Consider the following 24,516-nt stretch of genomic DNA (forward strand, 5'->3'; position numbering starts at 1 on the left):
AAGGACGTGATTTGGTCGAAGGTGCCTGGGTTAGTGCTGTTAATTGTCTTATTTTTTTTTTATATATATATTTCTTGGAGTAAACATTTTAAATAAACGGCATCATTGTTTACTCGGTCTTGGCTTTTGCGTTTCTTCTCAGAATATAGCACGTGGCAGTTCGGTTTTTCTCAGTCCCCTGTACATGAACCCCACCAGGCCTAGTACCCACAAAACGGTGTGAGGAGAAAGCCCTGGCAAACTTTTGGGTTTAAATGCCACAGGGTTGGGAGGTAAGTGGAACTCCAGCTCTGCCCCTTGAAATGTGCAGCTTGAGGGACGAAGGGATAGGGGTCAGTGCCTCTTTTGTCCAGTTCGGAGATGCACCATCCATGGTCTCACAGGCTTTAAGAGAATGGGGTGCTATCAGCCACAAATGGCCAGAGGCCCAGAATGCAGTGCTGTCACATCTGTGGGCCCAGGGACATGCATGTGGCCCTGACTGGGATTCTTTGGCTTCATACACAACCGTTGTGTTCTTCACTGTCAGTACAGTGTTGGGTATGTTATGTGAGATATCCAGTACTACTTATAAAATCAGCTTTGTGTTTGGTGGCGTTGTAACTGCAGGCAGATGGCAGGGCTCTGAGCACCTGCACGGTTGGTGGCTAAGCTGTGGTCAGTAGGTTAGGTGTAGTACTGTGACGTATAGTACTGGGGTTTGAACTGAGGACCTTGCTTGCTAAGCGGGTGCTCTACCCCTTGAGCCACGCCTCCAGCCAGACTTAGGTTGGTATTGTTAGGTTTTTGTGGTTCTGGAGATCAGACACTAGGCTAGCTCTTTACCACCACCAGGCTATAACACCACCTTAGGCCCGAGTGTGTGTTCAGAGACAACATTCCCGAAACTTCTGCAAGGCAGCTGTGGGCCTTGAACCTGGACTATAGCTTTTGTGCAGCCCTGAGGGCAGTGTGGCCAGCTGCTCACCAAGGGGCAAGAGGTCCTGTGCCCAAAGGCCTGGCCTACCTAGAAAAGGAAGCAGGCCTCTGCTCAGAGCCTGGTCTGTGGAATCAGTGAGTGGAGCAGCAGTCCTAGCTGTCACCCACACCATTTCTTCCTGTTTCACAGAGGGTGACATGCAGACATGAACTGACCCTGTCTGCAGTGAAGGGAGTGGGAAGTCTCGTGGATAGCTTGGAACCCCTGGCTGAAAGGCCCCAATGACCCTCCTCGCCACTCCATAGTTCATCCACTCTGGGGAGGGGGGAGTCCTGTATAGTCTTGGCATTGCCGGGGAGCCGTCTGCAGTCTTGCTGTGGCATGGGCCTGGGCCACTGTGCTGGCTGCCAATGGTGGGAGTGACCTCACAGAGCTGCTGCCACTTGCCAGCCTTGCCAGCTAGTCCTCAACAGTTACTAGATCCTAAGGAAGAGCAGAATGGGGCCTGGATGGTCCTGCCCCCCTCCTGGGGCTTCTGAACCTATCCCCACATCACACCCACTTTGGTAAGGTGGGGATAAGGCTCACACAGGACCCTGGGACCCAGAGGATGACTGCACTAGAGGGTAGTAGCTGGAGATCCCAGGCATGCATTCACAGACCAGGGGTTCAGTGTGGTGGGGTGCCACAAATGGGGCAAAGTAGGAACCTGTTAAAAGGCAAAGTTGGGGGTTTTGCCAGTGCAGGCATCCCGGGCACCAGGCTTGGTGTAAGAACTAGATGGCCTTTGGGGGTTGTGTAGGAGATCTGTGACCTCAGCTGCACTCTCCTCCCCTCCCAGGTGCCCTGTCCACACCCACTGGGTGGGCGGTGCCGCCTTAAACCAGAGATAGGGTTCAGGGATCACTTGCCCATTTGTGGGGCCAGGGAGACCAGTGGGACACAGCGGGAGCCGGCAAGGCTCTTCTCTGCCCCAGAGACAGTATCTCCAACTTTGGGGAGTGAAGGCAGCTCCGGATACCTGTACAGGCCTCTTTCTAGGGCCTTACAGATGGCCTGAGTTCTCATAGTCCAGAGACCACCTCTGCACTCACCCACGACACTGGCGAGGAAGCAGAGGCCAGGGCCCTTAGTCTTACAAGTCTCTCAAAGGAGAGCATGCAAGCAAGGTGCCAAGTGACCAATAACCTCGGCAGGTGGGACATGGGTCAGCAGGGGCCAAGCCCTGGGTGGCCAGGTCTGTCGGCAGTAGCCGTCTGTCCTGATGCATTTAATTGCTGGTGCCCAGTTTAAAGAAACTTACAACAGAATCCTGGCCACAACCACCAGCCTTTCCTAGGTGTTTGCTGTCAGGAAAGGCTAACGGGAGGGGGGGATATTGCTAGCAGGGACCAGGGAGCAAAAGGCTAAGCCCACCAAGGGCTCCCGTGGGACCCTTAGGGTGAGGACAAGAGCCTAGGGCCAGCCTAAGAAGCCTGTGTGAGGGTCTGGTTGGGTTCATCAGAGCAGCCCGTCTGCCCCTCAGACCTTGGTTGAAGGCGGGTGGGTTCCAGGTGTAGAATCCAGCAGGGATCCCTAAAGTTCCCCCACTTTTCTGGAAGTGCAGGTTGGTTCATGTGGCAGCCTTAACCTAGTTGCTTATCTATTCCCTCCCACCTATAAGATTTAAAGACCTGTACTGTATCAGCCCAGGCTAGCTGGAGACACAGCCATGAATAAAACAAAGCTTTGTAGCATATGGGCCACAAACTGGGTGCCCACATGCAGATAAGACAGTGTTGATAAACTGCTCAAGTAGTGGGCCTGGGCACATGGCCAAGGCCAGAGCAGCCGAGATTCAAATCCATACCCAACCTGCAGTCGGCACCTGACCAACACCCAGCTCCTCCGCCCTGCATTCGGCCACCCTCAGCTCCCACTGCCCTGGGGTGGCCCAAGTAAATCTCTGTGAGCATGACCTTGGGCAAGTTGGGTCAGTGGGTCTCTTGTGGGACAACAGAGCCTCTCATAGGTTCCTGAAGTCCCTACATGAGCTGCTCCATGCCCTGCCAGGTCACGGCCCTTCTGGTCCTGTGCCAGCTGCACAGGCCCCATTTTCACCCTCAGCTTGTGGAGACCAGATCCCATTCTGCAGGCTGGGAACCCAGCAGCACATGGTCTGCCCTTCACAGGCTGTTGATGCTGAGGGAACATAGGTAGGGGACCCACTGCAGAGCTGGGTAGCCAGGGACAGTCTAGGATGGGGACCTGCTCACATAGTGGCAGAGAAGGGCCAGGTCCCTGCCCGTCTCCCATAATTCCATCCCCTGCGCTGGGATCAGGGCTAGTTGTAGGCCCAGCTCTGCCTCTCGTTGGACATAGACCTGCTGAGCATTCGGGTGTCCTGAAGGGGCCACCGCAGGAACAGCAGGGTAGGAACCCCTCACTCCCATCGCATCTCTGCCCTTGACATGGGGCAGTCAGGCACCCAGAGACAGGCGTTGCTTCTGAAGTGAGCACTGCAGCTTTGTGTGACAGCTAGTCTGGGCCTGCCTTGCGGTCTGGACCCAGCATTGGAATAACCTCAGTCCAGCCACTTCCCACCACAAAAAGTTGGAGTAGGAACGACAACTCAATCTCCTCCCGCTGTCGGAAGCAGGGCCTCTTCCCCTTCACCAAGGTGAGGCGGTTGCCAACATGCACTCTGAAGGGCTAGAGCTTTATTGGCTCTGAAGTAAACTCAGGTGAAGACCACGTTCCATCTCCCCCTTCCCCTGCAAGGAGGTTCAAGGTGGTGGCATTTGCCACCCTACTGGATCTTCAGGGACAAGGGTGAGCAGGGCAAGGAAGGGGTGCGCTGCCTTAAGCCTAGTGCCCCCACCGGGCCCAGAGGCCCGTTGCTGCATGGTGATAATGGCTCTGCGTGCAGATGCCGAGGTCAGCTCCAGGACCCGAGACTAAGGCATCATCTTCCACCACTTGAAGGCAAAGGGCACCCGGCGGATGTTGGCACAGGCGCAGAAGTCTCCGATGTCAGTCAGGTAGCAGTCGAAGTCATCAATGAAAGTGCACTGCAGGCCCAGGGGCTCCAACAAGTGACAGATCTTTTCTTCTAGGCAGCAAGTACCCTTGATTTGGGGCCCAAAGGGCTTAGGGATCCCCAGATTGTTGCCCATCACAATCATCCGCAGCTGCGAGAAGGATCGGGCGTGAGGGCAGGGATCAGAGCCATGTGGAAAAATCCCCTACCCCTCCAACTGTGGTGTGCCACGGGGCTAAGTACAGGGAAAATCCAGCCGCCTCTACTAAGGCTTGGCTAGGTAACAGCCAGAACCTCTCCCCAGGCCTGTGCTCATGCAAACATCACTGATCTCAGCAAAAAGTAAATCAACTTGTGGATCCCAGTGTTTCTCAAGTAGCAAAACTAGAGTTGTGTGGCCAACATCGGCCCCGCTGACTTCCCCGTTCCTTCTAGTATATTGCAGTTATTCTGGCCTAGTCTTAGCTGTGCACAGTCCTACTGCCTCTGCTAGAATGCTCTCCCCACCTCAGCTGCATTGACTTCTTTCCTGTCTCAACTCTGCCTTGAAGTTTTGCTGCCACTATTCACACCTGTTTCCAAGGGCTCAGTGGGCCATGTGGTACCCACATGGTCATTGGCACGTGCAGGGTCTGTTTTCCTAGAGCCCAGAGGGGAGGTGTACAGTGGTTAAAGCATTGATGCAAATCCTAGGAATGTGTGTTAGACCCCAACATGACAGGTCACGACTGGTGCAGGAGGAAGGTAGATGTCAGTCACTGTTGCCATAGGTTCCGCCTAGAAGGGGTCTGCATTGGTTCCCAGCCTCCTGATTTTCACTTGTCTAGAATAGTGTTACTTTACGTGTGTGAGACTGCTGCTCCGGACCCTAGGGACAGGACTGGGGGACTCCCTTGGGAAACTTTCCCAAGGTCTCTGCCAGCAGCTGGCTCAGTAGTACAGTTCCCTGTCTGAAGGGGCCCCTCCCCATTTGAGGTCTGTACCTTCAGGTTGAGGCCAAGCTAGTTGAAGCCCTGGAAGCACTTTGGCCACTGGGAACTCCTTGAGAGTGCCCCAGCCCTCAGGCCCATCTCCCCTATTCCTGAGACAGTTTCCTGTCCTAGTAAGGAGCAGAGGAGGAACCCATCTCACTTCCTCATAGGCACTACTGCCCACACTGACCCCCACAGTGGAGCACTATGGCCAGCAAGGCACCAGCAGTGTGGGTCGAGCAGACCCCCACCCCAACCAGGGCTGCCAAGTGGCCCTCACCACATCAGGAAAATAAGGCCGTGCGAAGAGTTTTGGGGTCTTCTGGTCGGAGGGGATGTTCGTCAGCTGCTCCAGGCAGAAGAGCTGGGGAAGATCTATGATGTCCTTCTCCACCAGGCCCAGCTCCTTCTTCAGGATGGCACGGTTCAGGCAGATGCACTTCTGTGGGGTAGGCAGGAGGGAACAGGAATGAAGTGAGCACATTAGGAACAGGACACCTGCTTCCTTGCACATCAAGGCTGCACAACAGTCTACAGCACTTGTCATCTCACTCCTCACTGTATCAGAGTCCTGCAGGCCAGGACAGCATTCCCATAAAAGAGGGCCCAGTTTCCTTCTTCCAAGGAAGAGAGTCTGGGCTCTCAAGGCCAGTATCCCATGGCTAGTCAGCTACTGGTCCCGACTCTACTGTACGATGTGGCCCCTTTGTCCTTCAGCACTGTGCAGTGGAGCCAAGCAATGCAGAGGGTAAGTGGGAGCTCCCAGGCCTACTCCTCAGGAAGGAGACCGAAGCTGCTCAGAGCAGCTGAAGCCAACACCTGGTCATACCCCTGATCTTGAAATATGACTCAAACCCATGACCAGGGGCTGAGATGCTAGCTTAGCCCCACACCCTGTTGGGCCAGAAGGCCTTCCCTGCTTCTGCAGAGAGGTCAGGGCCCAGTGCACCTCACCTAGTAGCCACAAGGATCCAGTAAGCAAAACCGGTATGCTGACCATGAAGTGATCAGCAAGAAGTGATCCTTCCCTACACCTCGGCTTCCCTTCCTGGAAGCTGGAAACTCTCCTGGGACCCTGCTTCTTGCAGCTGGTGATTTGCCTTCAAGAGCTCTGGGAGCTAGAGATCCTGAGCCCCCTTTCTCAGGCTGCTGTGACAGGCCACCTCATCCAGGAGCCCTGAGAAGGCCCTGGTTTATTTCCATGTCTGATAAAAGCTCAAAGAAGTGAGTGGCTGGCCTCCGCCAGGGGGATCTGAGCTCTGGTGCTGTCCCCTGGGAGGGAAGCACACACCAGGCAGCTCGAGTAGCACAGTGAGAATGAGAACTTGGCACCTGAATTCAGACCCAGCTACATCTCATCTCAGACCTTTTGTCCAAGCCTCCCTGTCCACACATGCTAGATAGGATCCACCTTGTAGGGCCAACCCCTGGGACCTCAGTGAGGCATCTACGACATTTAGGCCACCATACGCTCTCAGGAACTGGTTCAGATTGCCAGAGCCTTTCTGGCTTAGAAAGAGCCAGGCAGGTAGTCCTGACCCTCATTCTGACATGAGTGAAACCAGCCAAGCAAAGCAGCCTGACATGCCACCTCCTGTCATCCCTGTTGGGCACATCCTATCCCTGGAGCCTGTATCCGCCTGGAGGAGAGGGGCGCTGGCTGTTGCCCCTTACCCCTATCAGGAGGGTCAGGACCCTCCTGCAGAACCCGCACTACCAGCTCCTCCATGGGAAGAGTCCCCACACCCCAGGCCCTACCTCCACATAGTCGTTCTGCTTTCTCAAGCTTTTGTCAGCTAGAAGTTGGTTGATGGTTCCGGCCTCCCGTCCTGTAGGGAGGAGGAGAGAACAGGCAGGCCTGGGGGTCAGAGCCAACACAGCCAACTGGATACGTTTTTGAGCTAGTGACTAAGGTGAGTGGCCTGGCTAGTCTCCAGGGTCTTTCCCCCACCCCAGGTGCAGTGCCATATCTGAGCAGAGTCCACATCAGAAAGCCAAGGGAGGACGTGTAGCCACTAGCACTCTCCCCGGCTTAAGGGAAGCAGCCCCGAATACAGTTGTGGGGGGCCAGTATCCAATGACTAGTCAGCTACTGGTCTCGACTTTACTGTACCCATGTGGCCCCTTTGTCCTGCAGCACTGCCCCGTGGAGCTAAGCAATGCAGAGGGCAAGCGGGAGTCCCCCATTCACCTCGGCTGGCCCCCACAGACACTACCTGATCGTATACCTGGCTACCTTCTTCCTGTAATCAACAGGTTACATTAACCTTGCTCCTCCGTTACCTGTCTTTGGAAAGGGATGCTCAACTCAGGCACAAAGTCTTTGACCTGTGGTGTGTGCTCCATTCTCAGTAAATACCACCCCCTATTGTGCTGTGGCCAGGAGGCCCCTGGGCCCACCCTGGAGGCCATTGTTTAGGATGGGGTGGATATCTACGTTTCTACCCAGCTTCCAGTGACACTGAAGCTGCTGGTCATCAGACCACACTTTGGATATTGAGGGCCTAGAGAACTTCTCAACACCCCCACCCCCTTTCTAGAAAAGTTCCTTTTTGTGTGCCCACCAGATTTAGGTCAGAACATGGCACCAGCCACATGATCTGTCCACTTCTGTGGTTCCTTCGGAGCAAATGGGAGACCCAGGAAGCCACAATGCCAGGTATTAACCCAACATTCCCTGAAAGTCAGACAATAGCATCAGCTCTTCCCCCAACCCATTTAGGGGCCTCTTGCTAATGATGTCCCCTCTGCATCCAGTCTAAGCAGCTCCTGATCCTGTGTTAACCTAGTTCTGGCAGAGCTCCCCCTGGTGCAAGGTGCCCCAACATGGCGATCCCTACTACCAAGGGTGGTCAAGGAAAGGCTGACAATCTAGAAAGGTACCAGGTGGAAGGGCTCCCTTACCATTGGAAAGGAGCTGGTCTGCTCGGACCTCTTCAAACAGAGTTGCGTCCCCATAGCCCTCCTTCTGCTTCTCTTGGAACAACTCATAGCAGGCACTAGGGCTGGCCAGGAGCAGCCGGAAGCCCTGGGAACCGAGAACCAGGGTCAGAGATTAGCACTCCCTTCAAGGAGATTCTGAGGCTCTCTGGCAGAAGATGTGGAGGACAAGGTCAGACATACTTTTTCATTCTCACTCTTGTCATCTACTGGGACGAAGCACATGAACTCGTCCACGTGGCCAGTCATTAACCAGTCCGAAAAGAGCTCCACAGGTGCCTGGACCTGCTGGGCGCAGAGGAAGTCGAGCAGGCTCTTGCTCATGGTCCGACTGTCTGCACTAGAAGGAAGATGGAATAGCTCAAGGCCTGTAATCCTACAGCTACCTGGGAGGCAGAAGTCAGGACTGGTTCAGAGCCAGCATGGATAGCGTTCTCAAGACCCCATCTCAACAGGAAGTTAGGCAGGAAGCATAAATGCAAGACCCTATCTCAAAAACAACCAAGTCAAAGAGGACTAGAAATGTGACTCAAGTGGACAGAACCTATCTAGCAAGTGCTAGGCCCTGAGGTCAAACCCCAGTACCACAAATACACAGAATGAATAGCCCTTGAGCTGGTGTGACCCAAGTGGGCTACCCGCTACCTTCAAGCAGCTCTGGCCCCTGGGTGGAGGTGGCTGGTCCCTAGGAATGGGGAGGCTTTGGAATCCCTTACTTTCATCCAACTCAGAACTAGGCCAAGTGAGCCTGTGTAGACCAAAGTCCAGGACATAGAACCAGCTGGTTTCAGATTAATGGCTACCAAGAAATCTAACCACGTTTTGTGGAAATAACACCCGCTATATCAACAGGTGCCTAGTTACATTTAGCTGTTTCTCTTTAATTCCTAGAGTCACCAAAAAGCAGTCTGCTTTTAGTTTCTCATGTAAACCAGAGATTCAAGTATCCTTAGGTTACAGTTTAAGAACTGGTCCAGAGCAGATGGGCTGAAGTTATAGGAGAGTCAGTAGAGTCCTTTCCTTTGGTTTTAAGGCATCTGCCACCTTCTGGCATCTTGACTCACCTGGGGTAAAAGCTGCTGCCAATGAGGACCCTGCCTAGGGGGTATTCTTTCTCCTGGACCTTGACAGGTGGGGACACCATCAGGTTCCCAATGGAGTCCAAGCTGGCTACCCGATGGTCCTCAGTACGTCGGGTCACATAGCCAACACCAGGGCTCTGGAAGGAGACCCAAGGGGGCAGGGAGCGTTAGGAGGGCTTAGGCCTACATAGGAGCAAGACTGGGGCTTAGCCTATCTGTACTGTCAGGTAGACTCACATCCCCTTCCCAGAGGCCATCTGAACCCCACTCCTCCCCCTTTGGCACCATTTCACTTGTGAAGGCACCGGCCCGAGAGGTTGGACTATATCCAGATCAGGCAAACCAAGCCCCACACCAGTGAGTATTTCATGGGGAAGTCTTCCAGCATGGCAGCCCGAGGGGTGTCGAGAAGCAAGGAAACCGTCTTGTGGGGGGCCTGGCTGTAGCAGAAGGCCATCTCATCCTGGAGGAGACAGCAGGTAGTCATGAGGTCTTGCTCCATCAGCTGCTTTATCTACCTCTGTCCAGCTCACCTCCCTGAACGTGGGCCACCTCCAGAAGTGGTACAAAAAGACCCTGCTTCTTCCTACCAAACTCCTACAGTTCTCAAAACCCATCTCAGGAGGTGGGGCAAGGCTCAAGTGGTAGGAGTGCTTACTGGGTTCAATCCCCAGTACCCCACACACAAAACTCCAGCTCCCTCGAGGCTTTCCCTGACCTGCTTTATTCAGGCTTAAAACCTGAGTTGTCTAGAGCCTTCTTTCTCTTCTGCACCCAACCTATTGACAAGCCTTGTCGGCTTTACCTCGTGATCTGAGTCACCTTTATCTCTGGAAGCCACCATGGTCTCTTCCCACATCATTACAATGCCTTACAGTCAGTCCTTCCCCCACCTTCCCTGTATTTGAGCCACCCATCTTGTTTTGAGTCAGTCTTGCTAGGTAAAAAGACTAGCCTTGAACTTGTAGTCCTTAGTCTGCTGAGTGCTGGGATTACAGGTATACACCACCACACCTGGCCAGGGTGGGTCTTCTAAAAACCCAAGTCAACCTTTTACTCCAGATTCATGCTTTTCAATGTCATCCCACTTTACAGTGGATTTGTTTATTCTTTACTGTGATGTGAACAGCTTCTAACATGTGGGTAGCATAGCTCTTGCTTACCTCTGACCCTTGTTCATCGTAACACAGCCACAGCAGCCCTTCTGCTCCTTAGTCCTCCATACATATCCTACATCACGACCTTCATGGTAGCTACTCCTGCCTGAGGGCTCCCACCTCCATCAGCCACCCCACTCTCAGTCTTTGCAGTCCCATTTTCTTAGGTTGCATTTGAGTACTTCCTGACTGCCTGGACTGCCCAGTTTTGTCTAAACCTTGCTGGCACAGGGGCACCTGTCCTATCCTGCCTTCTCTCTAGCCTTAGTGGCACATCAGCATGTAGCAGTCACTCGAAACTAAGCCAGACATGACCCCAGAGCCTCAACCCAGCTCTGATACCCACAGCTGAAGGCATCAGACCCTCAGAGCACTTAGAGCCTCAGGTGGTCTGTGGTCTTGAACACCTATATTCTAGAATGGGAAGGGGACTGGGCTATAAAATTTCATAATGATTGTGACCACTTCATCTGAGCCTCCAGTGAGGTCCTACATGTAAACCTGCCTCCACAAGGCCCGCCATGAAGGTCTGATGTACATGCTATGTTTCCCTGCCCCTCCCTCACAGGTGGGTTTCCCCAGGAGCAGGGTTACCTGGAGCCACCTGCCCAGGCGGTTGGGGTCCTCGTAGACAGATGCCACCTGAACGTTATTCTTTTCACTCAGCTCCATCACCGTGTTCACAAAACCCTGTAGCTGGAGCTCTCTGCCATGAGATAAAGCTGGCTCTGGCGAGGCGTTCCAGGTTCTCCCGCTACTTATGATGTCCCTGTCCCAGGGGAGTGGGCCTCCTCTGCCCAGTGGTGAGCAAAGTGAGTGTCTTCCCCCGGGGCACTGGCTGCTCGCTCAGGGTCAGTCCTGCCCAGGTCTCACCCTTGGCAGCCTATTCCTGTCGATTCTCTGGTCACCCCCTGCATGTGCCCTCTACCCTTGTCCCAGGCTCTCCTGCCTCGGTGCACCCACAGGTCTGGCTGACTGTTCCCCGAAGGGGCCGTCTTTCCCAAGAAAAGACTGCATGGCCTCTTGAGATGGCTAACAGTCATTTCTGTGGATAGGGCACTGGTAGGTCTTGAACCCTGGAATCTTAGTTCTGTCACACACAATGCCACACTCATGGATCCACAGAGCAAGCTGGGCAATAGTGTTTGAGATTAACGTCAAGACTGTCCAGTTTTACAAACAAATGGGCTCTCAGGAGTCAAACATCAGCAAGGTCACACTAACAGGAAGCGTCACAATTGGGACCCTAGTCTAGTTCCAGGCCCAAAGCTTACATTGCTGTCCTATGCAACTGTTCCAAAGAACTTTCTAGGGTCTCCACCATGGCTAAGCTGGGTCAAGCTGTGTCTGAATACCACCCCTATGGGGCTCGAGTTTCCTTGAAGACCAGAGTTCCCATGGATGTCTGAATGAGCACCCCGTCTTCAGATACAAAAGACGGCAAAAAGGTCTGGTGTCTGGGGTATCTGTTAGTAAAATCCCATGAACTCCAAGATTTTTCCCTTCCTGTCCTGAAACCTGTGGCCCTTGCTCTCCAGCAGCCTTCACACAGAAGAGCTTTTTCTGTTGCACTGGGCCTGGGGGAGGGGTGGAGATCTTCAAGCTTTCAGCCAGGGCATGAGCTGCCCATCCCCCCAACTAGTCATTCTTCTAGTCCGACTCCCATTCAGCTTCCCATACTGCTCTACCATCCTTAGTGACACCATCCAGAAGGGCCGCCCATACCACGACTCCTTATCCCTGACTTGAGGTCATCTTTTCTCCTCTACCTCATTCTCCTCTTCCAATAGCCACACCACCTCCAAAATCTTCATCTGATGTCTCTTCCCCATGACCTCTGTCCTCCCTGCATAGCCCTTCCAGTCCTTCGCCAGCTGCTGGACCTTACTGGCTTTTTATTATTATTTTATTTTAGAGATAGGGTCTTACAATGTAGCCCAGGTTGACTTGGAACTTGTGATCCTCCTGCCTCTGTCTCCCAAGTGCTGGCATTACAGGGCTGTATTACCACCCAGCTTTTCCACTCCTTTTATTCCTATGTCTCTTCACCTTCCTCCTTACCCAGTGCGGGTTCTCTGGTGCCTCATCATGGCTATATCCTTGACCTTCTCGGACTTACTGCCTGACTAGGCTCCAATCCCGGTCAGGTTCAACATTTCAGTATTCCTCCCTAAAACTCAAGCTACTGAACAGTGGGTCTCCCTGAACTACCACCAGAAGTGAGTCCTTGGTACTGAAGTTTTCGGGATGAGCAGGTAGTGTCTCAGGGAAAGGCTGATGGGATTTTGCTAACAGATACCAAAGACAACCCCACCAGCATTTCCATCCGGACAGTGGTGTGCCATCCTTATGCCATGAAGCCAGATGGACTCAGGCACTCATCCATGTATCGGGTTCCTCCACTTGTCTCTCCATTTATCCGTGTCCCTTCTCTGCAGAATCATTCTACAAGCATTGTCCTTTGTCTGCTACCTCAAACAACCTTCATGTATGGAGCTGGAGGAGCTGACGTGGGTGTGGGGCAGAGCAGGACAGGAAGGCCACATTCAGATCACTCCTGCCTCCCATTTCTGTGTTCCCCACCCCTGTCTGAGCAGACCTCCTGCCTTTCATCTGCATCCTGCTTTCCCACTGGCCAGAGACTGCAGACAAAACCCTTGGTGGGTTCCCACTGGTTGTGCCCCCTTCCAGCCTGTCACCCCCCCTTCATGTGGTCACATAGCCAGAGGCACTGGCTGGTCATCCTGCAGCCGAATGTGGCCCCAGGTCTCTGCAGGCCACTGCCACATGAGGTGGAACACTTCTGTATACCCAGCAGTGACAAACAGGCAGGTTTTTTTCCTGGAATTTGGCTCTTTCCCTTCCTAGGGCCTGGCTTCATGAAGGCAGAGATGCTACTCCCACAGCCAGCATTATAAGACTGCAAGCAGCCAAGGCACCTGGGTGATGACTGGGGAGGCAGTTACCCCCTAACCTGCAGGCACTCCCATAAAGCTGGCCTCAGGCCTCTGTATTTGGGGTTGCCTCAGACTTTATCCTCACCCATTAGGCCGTGGATACTTTGCTCCCTACCACCTGACTCTGGGCCACCTCACTGTGCCTGGAACACTTTGTTTTTACCTCTCCTTTCTTCCCGTTTGTAAATCTTGAAACTACCTGAGATCATGTTGTCTGACCCCAAATCTAAGTGGGGGACCACGTGGTTCACTGCTCTACCCCAGCCTTGGGAACACTCAGATACCTATTGCAGGATGCTTTGAAGGCACGTCCAGAGCCTGGGTGGAGGGGTCCAGTCTCCTGGCAAGCCTCTAGTCATCTTTACCCACCCACTCTGCACACATAAGGGGAGTGTCTGCCATGAAAACTGCCGGCCCATGCAGCCCGAGGGTCCCTTACCTGCACAGGTACACCTCTAGAGGCATCTGGGTGCTGGGGGTGAAGATACAAGGAGCTACCCGGAACACCACCGTGTCTTTGTATATCGGGGTCTCTGGTGTTAACTGCAACATAAGGCATTGTCTTTTATCCCCCGAGGCCTGTAGCTGTTTAGCCAGGCCCTCCCCTGGCTCTGCATTCTGCAGAAACCCTGGCTCTACTGCCCAGTTGTGCCTTCCCCAGCCTCCACCCAGCTGCGGGAGATATTTTCATACACCTGCTGCCCAGGGTACCCCGCCTCCTTGGCAACCTACCGGATCTTGAGACTCTTCCACCAGGGAGACAGAGAAAGAAATCAGGCCTGAAAAGCTGGCAGATGGGAACTCTGTAGCCTCCACATAGAAGGTCTCTTTCCTGTGGTTCTCAGCTGGAGCCAGGGTATAGGAGCGCTGGCCAGGCCCCAGCACCAGCTCAAAAGTACAAAAGGTATCTTCTAGAGAGAGAAGGGACAACCAGCTACTCAAGCAGCCTACCTCTGGCCACCACATCTGATGACTGGGATGCTGGTTCATACCTCGTGCCACAAGCTGGGCTGAGTTCCAGGCAGGCAGGAGCGGAACAAGCTTGTCTATTCCTGTGTTTAGGGCTTTGGGCTCAGGGGACAAGCAGTTATTCATAAACAAGGGCCAGTTATGTGTCACCATGCTTTGAAGGCCTGGGATGTGTCAGGAGTCAGGGATTCGAATGCCTGCATTTGAGGGGTCACTTTGGGGCAGAGATTCATAGCAGGTGATCCCATGTTTGACCCACAAATTCAACTTTAGGGAGACAATAATAAAATCCTAAAGGCTCTATGAAAGGAGTTTGGCATCCTCGTCTAGAAAAATCAGACACCAACATGAGGACAGTCATTGAGAAGCAACTAAGAGAGATACCACCTCTGGGGAGGAGTTCTGAAGAAATGCGGGGTTCTCGTGCCCACCCCTGTGAAGTCTATTCTAGTTTCTTAGGTCAGATCCATGCATAGAAAAGACCAGAGGCCACATTCCATGGTTGTCTCTGGGTAACTAGTGACATTTTCTATCTCTGGAGGTCACCTGATCCCAGGCAACCAAGTTTCCCCCACTGGGTCACTCAGACCCCCTGTGTCCTTCTCACCTATTCTTGACTGGGCAGCTGCTGTCTGACAATAGCCATTTCTGCGTAAAGCCTGTGGGTGGATTCTAGCTCTGGGTGGTCCTAGCTGGGTTTACCCCAACCACTAAGACCTGGAGAGATCTGGACACCACATCCTCGTTGGGTCTCCAGTTCCTTCAGTATGAAGATGCCCCTGGCCATCCCCAGGTCAGTCACTAGGCTGGGTTCCCCAGCCTCTTGGCTGTGGCCACAGTGACCTCCAGATTCTGGCCATCGGCTGGGCCTCAGTCCTCCTGCTGCTGGGCCAGCTGGGAAACTCCCGACTCCACACTTCTAGTCTGCCTGGAGTGTTCAATGGCCCTGTGCTAGGCCTCATGGAGGAGGAACAAGTCAGTTTTCCACCAGGTTTCCCCAGCACACTTGGCTCTCTTAACCCATCACAAAGCCAGCTGGCCTGCTGTGGGTTTCCAATGACACAGGCTGGCCACCGCTACAGGCCCAGAGCCTCAGGCTCCCATGGCCATTCCTCTCAAGGGAAATCTACTGCAAGGCAGGGAGGGTGAGGGGTCCTGGTCCACCTACCACAAGATCCTACCTGCCATCTCAGTGCCGTTTTTGACCCTTCAGGGGTCTTCTATCTGGCTTTTTAGACCATACATTAGCCGTACAAGACAATGGGTTTTATTATGAATATATAAAAATGTCATGTCACACACTTTAGCTGTATTAACCCTCCCATTACCTTCTTATTGGTAGTTTTCCCCCTTCTATGGTACTGGGATCAAACCCAGGGCTTCATGCATGCTAGGCAAACACTCAGCCACCGAGTTACATTCCCAGCCCCTTACTGGTTGCATTTAGGTACAGCTCAGTGGCAGAGCCCTTACCTAACGTGAGCCCTGGGATCCATTCCTGGCACCAAGAAAGCCAAACCAAAGGACAGGCATCATGCTGTGGACTGACCATGTACCAAGAATGGCAGAGCTTGCAGCTTACGGGCTCATTTGCATCTTTTGTCTTTTCTAGCTGGGGCTCATCTCCCCATTAGACAGACCAGGATGGGGAGCCCCAAGCCTCATAAACCAGCAGTCACCTGAACTAGACGCTTCCTGCCCTCAGTCCTCAAAGGATGGCCCTGCTGCTGCTCAGAGCTCAGCCTCACCACCCACCCTTAACCTTGACAGGCTTCCTTCTGCCCTTGTCCCACCCTTGGCTGTCTGTTCACCAGCCCGGGCAGGCTTTGAAGGCAGGATTCTCTGAGAACACTCACTGATGATTTGGGCCATTTTTTTCTGCTTGTCACAAGCCATAGGGCATAGACGGGGCAGGCGGAGTCTTCTTTATTGACACTTCCACACTCCTTTCTCAAGAGTCACCATTCCTTTGGAGTGTACACTATCAGGTAATGCCACCTGCCCCCTTCTTTGCTGCACCTGTCTCATCCCCTGTGGACTGTCTTCCTCCTGGCTTGCCTCCATCACTGTGGTCATTAGTGCTAGACACATTAGATCAGAACGTCTGGACATTTTGGTCTTTGACTTATTTCAATGACTGATTTTTGTGTCACCCTCAGCACCTTTGACAATGGTCATAGCCCAGAGGCCTTCTCCAAGACAGAGCCAACTCCTGACCCTTTCAGTTAGGGTTCATACCAGTGCTAGGTTTTTCGATTCTCACCCTCTGTCCTCACTCCCCATCCCTTTCCAGACCCCGACATCCATTGTTATCTCCACTCTTACACACACCACCAACCCCTACTTTTCTGGGAAAAAGATCTCAGCTGTATTTGAGCTAGGTCTTCAAAACTAATCCTACACACCTGAGCTGCTGCAAAAGCCACAATACTGAAAGGCCTCATTTTAGGGCGTTACCAGATCTCAGAGCAGCCCCAGCACTACTCATACAGTACCATTTCAGGCCTGTCCCTTGCCTCTTCCACTTCTGGAATTCGAGTATGACTTATTCCTAGAGTTGCTCCTCCTGTACCCATTTCTCCACCGCTACTGTATCCGCGCCACCTGCACTCAGGTGTTCCACCATCTTTATGGGTTTGTTTTAGTGGCACCGGGGTTTAAACTCGGGGTCTTATTCTTGCTAGGCAAGTGCTCTACCACTTGAACCACTGCACCAGCCCTTCTTTAGATGCCCCCGACTCTGTACTTGTCAGGCAAATCCCCTCCACATTCCTATCCCCTGTACCTGCCTGTTTCAGTTTGGTTCTGGGGATGGAACCCAGGGCCTCATGCCTGCTAGGCAAGTGCTGTACCACTGAGCTCCACCTGAGCCCCCATCATTCACCAGTGGTCCCACCATTGGTAGCACTGTCATCTGGGTCCATCGGTAGTGTTTACCATGGTTGATCATGGCCGTCCTCAAAGGCCCTTTCTTCTAGAACCTTCTGCCCTGGCTCTCTGCCTCTCTGAAAACTTCTCAGAATCTTTTGCTATGTCTTTTAGACTAGTGACTCAAGATTTAGCATGCTTCAGAGTCACCTGGAGGGCTTAACACCCTTCACATGGTTTCCCTACCCTAGACTCTGAAATAGGCATTTGCAATAATAGAAAATTGGTTGCTATGGAACGTGAGGTGAAGTGAGAGGTCTTCAGCAGGCTACACGAATTGGTGGCCTCCTGGGTCATTCCCAAAGACCACTTGTTCTAGCCCAACCTACCGCTGAGTTCTCCGTACTTGGAGACCTCCCAGGGTCATCGTCCTGTGACCTGTGCCAGCCCCCTCGACCCACAGGTCTCTAAGGCCGACTCCTAGCCCATGGGAAATGGAACCGTCCAACCTGGTTCCATGCTAGCTGGTCCCAGGTCATTTTCAAGTTCAGTGTGTGCTCTGGCCTACAAGCAGCACTGGAGGGAAGCCAAGGCTCCCAAGCACAAATGAGGACATGGTGGAAACTGCTTTCCAATGGTGGCTATAGACACGGTCCCCTCAGAGGATTGCATCCTCCCTTGCTTCTCTGAAGCTTGACTGTGGCTTCTAAAAGCAGGCGGCATGCTAATACTGCTGGAAGCAGAATTAAGCCTCAGTTGTAGAAAATCAGGAGGCATTTCACTGAGCCAGGTTAGGCAAGTCAAGACACGTTCACGGTGTCTTGCAGGGATTGGACACATCTATCTTCTAAAGCCAGCAGAGCCCCAGGCCCCGTCTGTAGGCCAGGGCACACTGCCTACCTCTTGGGAAGGTGGACATTGGCCGTGTGCCAGCTGGGATATAAGGTTCCACTCTGGTTTCTTGGCCTCTGAGTTATGCAAGTTTCACAGAATGGGGTCTTAGTCAAGAAGGTAGATGGATCCTCTGTTGGGAGTTACTGGGAGATGTTTTCTACTCAGTAAGGCAATAGCTGTTGTGTCAACTAAAATTTCTTCTCTTCCAGCCGCAAGAATCCTACAGGACAGGTACCATCACCCCAGTTAAGAGGTGGAGGAAGTGGCTTGGAGGTATCAAAGCTCACCTATACTGTGGTGAGGGTGGCAGCAGAGCACCCCAGGGACACATGTCTGGCCGCCATCGCACCTGGCCTACAGTTCTGAGTTCCCTGCAGAGTTCTACCAGGACCTCGCCGAAGAAGTGTGGTCACAGCTCACTCTGGCCTGCAGAGTTGGAACTGGGGCAAGAACACTCACCCCGGGGCCAGTAGACCCTTGCCTTCCTCGCCTCGTCCTCAGAGGTGTGGAGGATCAGCCGGTAGTTTTTCAAGATGCAGCAGGGGCCTTGGACGGTCAGAGTCAGCCGGGACAGATTCTTTATTTCTGAGCAAAAGACAAGGTAAAGGTTGAGGCCGATGCCCCAGGACTGGGAGGAAGAGCAGAAGTAGAGATGGAGACTGACCACTGAGGACCCACTGCCTCAGTGCACGAGGCCACACCCCGACTCTGTTCCCTAGAAAATATGCCTATATCCCTTTTCTGTCGTCTTTTGTCTCTCAGCAGTCTTGTGAGGCCAACTTCTTATCCCCACTTCACAGATGGCCACACAACATGGGGGACATTGGTATACACCAATTCACAGCCAGGAAGTAGCCATTTCTTACCAGACATCAAAGCCCATTCTCTTCCCACAGGACCACATGGCCTCTCCGCTCATTTACATAGCTTTAAGGCATGAAGACATCTTTTGATGTGTTGGAATCAAATCCCAGCTGTCACACATGCTAGGCAACGGCTCTACCACCAAGCTACATGACACAAGACGTGATCAGTCCAAAGGGGATTGTCAGCCAGGATCTGTGTGCTCAGGGATGGGCAGCGCGAACAAGAAAGGGCAGAGACAGCAGACTCACCTTCAGAGAAGAGCACCTTGTTGCTGTCCCCGTCAATGAGCTGGCTTGGCTCAATGGGGCTGCAATTTGCCAGCAGGATGGCTCCCCAGCCGCTGGGGCCCCACACCCATTTTTTCTGCAAACAATAGGAACATTGGCTCAGAAAAAAGCCAGCCCTTTAATTCTCAGATACCCCTGCCCATCAGGTCAGGGCCTAGCCCTCCCCCAATGCCCTGGGGAGCTGGAGGACAGTGAGAGGCACAGGACTACACCAGACAAGCTAGCTAAGAGGCAGGGGGCGGGGCGAAGGGGGGGAGGGGGGGGGAAGCCAACTAAATACAGGTTACAGGCTACCAGTCCTCTGCCTTGCTTCAGTGCCAAGGCAAGTGGGGACAGAGGCAACCGAAGAGATGTCCCACCAGGGTTGGCAGCTAACCCTCCATTTTAGTTGACCATACAACCAGACTAAGTGTGAGCCTAGTGTTGCTGGAGAGCTGTGAATAAGCCAGACATTGAGGGCTGGCAGAGTGACTTAAGTGGTAGAGCATCTGCCTAGCATGTGTGAGGCCCCAAGTTCAAACCCCAGTACCAGGAAAAAAAGATGACTTCATTCATTCTGACTTGTAGCACAATAATTGGACTCAGACACCCTGCAGGTCAGATAAAATGGTTCTGGGGGGTGGGCCTGGCTCTAGGAAACCTTACCTTAGCTTGTTTGTCACTTGGCATCGCGAGTTGACCATCACGGTAGATGTCCGCCTCCAGAGAGACCTCTGAGAGGAAAGGAAGAGGTCTCAGCCACATAGCATAGACTGGATGGAGCCCAGAGGCTGTTGTCCAAGAAGGACACGGTCACCCAGCCTTTCTGGCACACTGTCAGTTTAGACGTAGAAGGCATCCTCAAAGGTGGGCCGTTTCTTGTTAGCCAGTCTAGAGAGGCAAAGTGTTCACGCGTCCATCCTCCCTAGCTAGGAACTCACAGCTTGAGATGCTATCTCATCCCTCTTGGCTTCTACCCAGGTGATTCCTCTTTGGAAGCCTGCCTCCCTGCATTCTAGAAAGATCTTTGTACTTTAAGACCTGCAAAGGAAGGGCTCAATACACCGCAATTCCAAGCCCCATGTGAACATTAGGATCCAGGTTCAAAGGTTTGCCCTCTTCCATGGCACCCGACCTCCTAGCCCTTCCCGTAGTTGACTGCTCTGTGGCTTTACCCTGGTCTTGGTCCTAGACCTTGTCATCTGAAGTGTCATTTCCCTCAGGCATCAGGGTCGTGAGCACAGCCCTTTGCTGCCATACCCTTAACACCCAGCACAGATGCTCAGGGACCCAGTGCCCTCGTGAGCCCGGCTGCTAGGGATGTAGCAAGACACAAGCCCCGTCTTTTTGGAGCTTTGTACACTAGTAAGGGTGAAGCAGAGGCAGGAAGTAGACACACTTTATGGCAATAGCAGTAAGTGCTATGAGAAAGGGGCACTTACTGCTTAGGTAATCAGGGAAGCTTAAGTTGAAGGGTTTTTGTGGTACTGGGGATGGAACCCAGGGCCTCGGGCATACTAGGCAAGCACTCAGACCTCCAGCCTAACTGAAATTTTAGTAGACCTGGAGGCAGCAAGAAAAGGACCTTTGTTAATATCTGAGGTAAGAGGCATTAGTAGCAGCACAAGGGTCGCAGAGGCCAATGGTGCTCAGAACTGGTGAGGGGGAGGAGCGATGAATAAGGTCAGAGGTGGCATGTGCATTGATGACATTGGCTTTGATCTGCCTAACACAGAGCAGTTGGAAGACTTGAAACTGAATAGGTGCTGCCTGATGTCCTCTTACAAAAGTACCACTTTGGGTGCCAGGCCAAGACAAAACTCAGAAGGGCAAGAGAAGCCCAGAGTCTCCCACTGGAGACATGGCCACTGATCCCGGAGAGAGAACAGGGACTTGGACCAGGGCAGGAGTACGGAAGGGGCAAGTTCTTAGATTCCAGTTACACGCTTAAGGTGACACTAAGATTCACAGTTTGGCATGGGGTGAGAGACTGATGACACCACCAAGGTTACCAGCCTGAACAGTAGGAGGATGGGCACCATGTACTGCAGTGGGGGAGGCTGCTGGAGTAGGTTTTGCAGGTAGAGAAAAGTCAGATCAGGGATGTTAGATACCCAAGAAGCTGTGTTTTGCTAGGCAATATCCCATGGGGTTTATTGGGGCTGCCTGGCGGAGGCAGGGTGGTAGTGTAAACGCCATGTTGAACCACACGAGCCTGGAATACTTCTTTGGCCAACTGAGGGTGAAGGGTCCAGCAAAGAACCCTGGGAAGGACAGGTAGGAGGAGAGCAGGACCCCAAAGTTTCAGGTGGAGTGTGTCAAGAAGGGACAGCCAGCTGTATTGAATAGCACTGGCAGGCCAAGGCTGAGAAAGAGGGAGCTGGCCACTGGATTTGAGAGTAGAGTCCTTGCTCAGAGCAGTGGTGGTGGACGTCCGATTAGAATTGGTTTAAAACTCAGGGAGGAGACACTAAGGACATAGCTGGTTCCCAAGGGCAGAGAGGTAGGCGAATGACATTAAAGGTAATGGAATCCGTTTTTAGAGCCGACATTGCAGCATGGTCCTGGCCTGATGAGAACAGCCCAGAAGAGAAAGGCTGAGGGGGCGTGGCTTCTTCCATCAGTAGGAATTGCCAAAGGAAGTTCCTGGACGAGAAGGAAAGGGATCTCCCAAGACAACGTAGATTAACCTTGAACCAGACACCATGGAACGTAAGAGAGGCAAAACTCAGGTTATCAGGGATGAGGAGGGTAGATGACAGTAACTCGCGGAAGTTCTGGTGGCTCCTATTCTCAGAAAGTTAGGTCAGCCCTCAAGGAGGAGGGAGGAGAGGTGACCGAGCTTAGGGATATAAGTGGGTACATACGAATGAATCTTTTTGGGGCCCCAGAAGGCATCTGATTAAGGGGGGCCCCTGTTGGCCCTCTTGCTGAGCTTGCCTCTGGTGGGAGCCAGACTCACCAATGCCGGTGAGGTACAGCACAGCTGAGGCCGTGGGGACCTCCTCCCTGGGGCAGTAGTAAGACACCAGCACCTGTGGAGACAGCACCCAGGACCCGTGAGCGTGGGGACAGATCAGAGCTGCAGGTCAAGGCACCTGACCTTGGTCTCATGGTTCACTATCTAAGCTTCTAGCTTAGGACTAAGTAGATAAGCCCCTTAAGCACTCAGCATGCCACAACCCCTCTGAGCACTTCTACCTCTAGGCTTACAACTGCCACTCCAAGTGGGGTCTCTACCCCACAGACAGGATGGAGCCACCTGCCCTGCAGCATTCAGGAGGGAAGGAGAGGCATGGAGACCAGAGCCAGGTGCTAGGCTGTCAGCACTGGAGCCCAAGCTCTGTCACATCCTGTCCTCCACGTCCCCATCAGAGATAGCGGTCTCTGATGGCTCAACTGCTCACTGAGGGGAGAAGAGACACCTAGGATGGGGATGAGAATTGGTTCAGCATTTCACATGTCACACACTAGCCTTTCCACTTTCGGGACCCGTCCTTTAGCTCTGGCCTTGACCTTCGTCCTGAACCAGAGACCCAACCAGTAACTAGAGGCTCGATATGCTTGTGGGCTACCTCCTGTTTCTGAAAAGAAGCATCAGTCCTCTAAGGTTGGAGGGCCTCACTCTGCTGCCCCGTCCTGGTGGTGCTGGAGGCTGAGCTCTGGGTGCTTTCAGGTGGTGTGGGCCCAGCTGGGACATATCACAGCCTCACTGCTTACCCATGAGATGTTCAGTTCTCAGCAGAGTACACTGCTTGCCTCTTAGAGATTCATCTGCATGGGCACAGAGCGTGGATGGGCATGTGTACTGCCCACCTGCCACCCAGCCATGCCCCCAAGTCCTGAGGTGGCACTCGTAGGCTCCATGCTGGGACCACCTGGAGGAAACTCAAACTACAGAGGCCAGGCTGCTGCCCGTGCCATACTGAATAGGCAGGGGGTGTTACAAAGTACTGGGGGTTCTAACTTTCAGAACAAGTTTGGTGCCATTGAGGCACCAGCTGCGATGGTGGTGCAGAGGGAGCTGCCCCCTACCTCAGCCTAGGCTCACCTTGTCCTCATCCACGGCAGGGCTAGGTGAGACCATCCTCACCAGCGCGTTCATGGGATTGGACAGGGGCCGCCAGACTTCGGTGTCCCTCCCGGTGATGACCGTGCCAGAGACATCCATGCAGACCCTCGGAGAGGCTTGGATGGTGAAGGATTCACAGTTCTTGGGGGCACACCTGGTTTGCCCAACACGTTAGGAGACACGTTAGGATGCAGAACTCACCTTCTCAGCCTGGGAGGTAGCAGGAAAGTAGGGGCTGTCCCCATGTTGTCCTCCTCAGGATGGGGGCTGATTCAAAGGCCTGCTGGTCAGGTTTGGGGTCCTAACAACTTCAGCCTTACTGCTACCACAACCCCATCCAAGGACCCCTATTCTTGCTTTGACATGCTCAGTCCAGACCCTTCCCTCCCACCAAGGCCCAGAAGTCACCAGAGCGCTATCTTATTTATAGGACTCCATCTCCAAAGAGCATTTGCGGATCCATAAAGCTCTCTGAAGGGAAAACGAGCAGGACACAGGATACCCGAGGTCCACGCTGGGACCCTGGGAAAGACGTGACTGTGAGTGAGTCATCTCCACACTGAGGCTCCCTCACCTACACCTCATGGCCACCTCCAGAGCCAGCCTCAGCCTCACCTTACAGCCAAGGGGCCGGGAGAGCCAAGGCCCTCGCCTCCCTAAGGCCGCACAACAAGCACCCGGTAGAGATACTTGAGCCAGTGTCCTCTGGTGGGACCAGAGCCCCAAGCTGGACTCCTTGATACAGGGCAGGACAGGGAGTCACAGAAAAGTAGCCCCTGACTCCCAGGGCAGGTGAGCTGGTGCCACCCTGGCCCTGCCTCGCCCAGCGCAGCCCAGCCTGCCCGTCAGTAGGCCCTCTGCCTCACCCACTGAGGTCCAAGCTGATCTCCACTCCCAGGACACAGACGGCACGGGCAGGAGTGTCCAGGGACAGGCAGACGGTGGTCTGGAAGGACATGGCACGACTGTCTGAGCTCACTACCCTTAGCCCACACCACGGCTCTCACTCAGCACAGTGGCCTTGTAAGACCCTGGCGCTCGTCTGCCCTCCCCTGTTATGGAGTTAGGGCCCCCTTACCCCACCCCCTTGTTAAGGGGTGGGAGGCTTCAGCCCCCACCCAGGTGTGACTGCCTTTCGCCACGGGGCTTCCTGCTGGCTGTGGGCAGCTCAGGGCAGCAGGTGGGGCGATACCCCTTCGGCATGGTTTTATCACAGCTCGTGTCTGCGGACTCGCAAGCTGGGGAGTCTGAGGTTGGCTGCTTTGGTCCCGGCCTTCAGCTGGGAGCAAGAGGGGCTCTGGGAAGCTGGCACGTGGACCAGGCAAGGTGCCGGAGGACTCAGCTGGAAGCTGTCAGGGGCAAATATCTGCAGGAGCAGCTGGGGATCAAAGTCAGGATGGCAGCTGCCTGGGTGCTGGACCGGTGGCCCTCTAGGATGCAGTGGAAAATGACCAGGGGAGCTTGTTAACCTTGCAAATTTCTGGGCCTGGCAGGTCGTGGTGGGGACCAGGAACCTGCATCTTATCCCCAGGTAA

The 24,516-nt window shown here is 53.6% G+C and overlaps 1 protein-coding gene across 1 annotated transcript; it reads right to left on the reverse strand.

The window, feature by feature from the left end:
• Nucleotides 1–3,603: 3,603 nt before the first annotated feature.
• Padi6 (peptidyl arginine deiminase 6) lies at nt 3,604–24,028 on the reverse strand. The gene is made up of 16 exons (XM_020170464.2): nt 23,848–24,028; nt 22,961–23,135; nt 21,872–21,944; nt 19,576–19,643; nt 18,892–19,006; nt 18,236–18,361; nt 13,778–13,956; nt 13,485–13,588; nt 10,683–10,794; nt 9,287–9,394; nt 8,914–9,068; nt 8,033–8,189; nt 7,814–7,937; nt 6,668–6,738; nt 5,190–5,351; nt 3,604–4,089 (listed from the first exon to the last, which is right to left on the reverse strand). The coding sequence occupies exons 1-16, from the start codon at nt 23,937–23,939 to the stop codon at nt 3,856–3,858; spliced, it is 2,055 nt and encodes a 684-aa protein (XP_020026053.2). The 5' UTR covers nt 23,940–24,028; the 3' UTR covers nt 3,604–3,855.
• Nucleotides 24,029–24,516: the final 488 nt, after the last annotated feature.

The sequence above is a fragment of the Castor canadensis genome, chromosome 7 (genome assembly GCF_047511655.1).
Source record: "Castor canadensis chromosome 7, mCasCan1.hap1v2, whole genome shotgun sequence".
Taxonomy (NCBI): Eukaryota; Metazoa; Chordata; class Mammalia; order Rodentia; family Castoridae; genus Castor; species Castor canadensis.

Coding starts and splice junctions, on each gene's coding strand:
- Padi6 (XM_020170464.2), bottom strand. CDS start 23,939: ATGTCCTTCCAGACCACCGTCTGCCTGTCCCTGGACACTCCTGCCCGT. Junction 8,190..8,913: donor GGCAGCAGCTTTTACCCCAG/GTGAGTCAAGAT, acceptor TCTTCCTTCTAG/TGCAGACAGTCGGACCATGA. Junction 5,352..6,667: donor AGCAGAACGACTATGTGGAG/GTAGGGCCTGGG, acceptor CCTACCCCACAG/AAGTGCATCTGCCTGAACCG.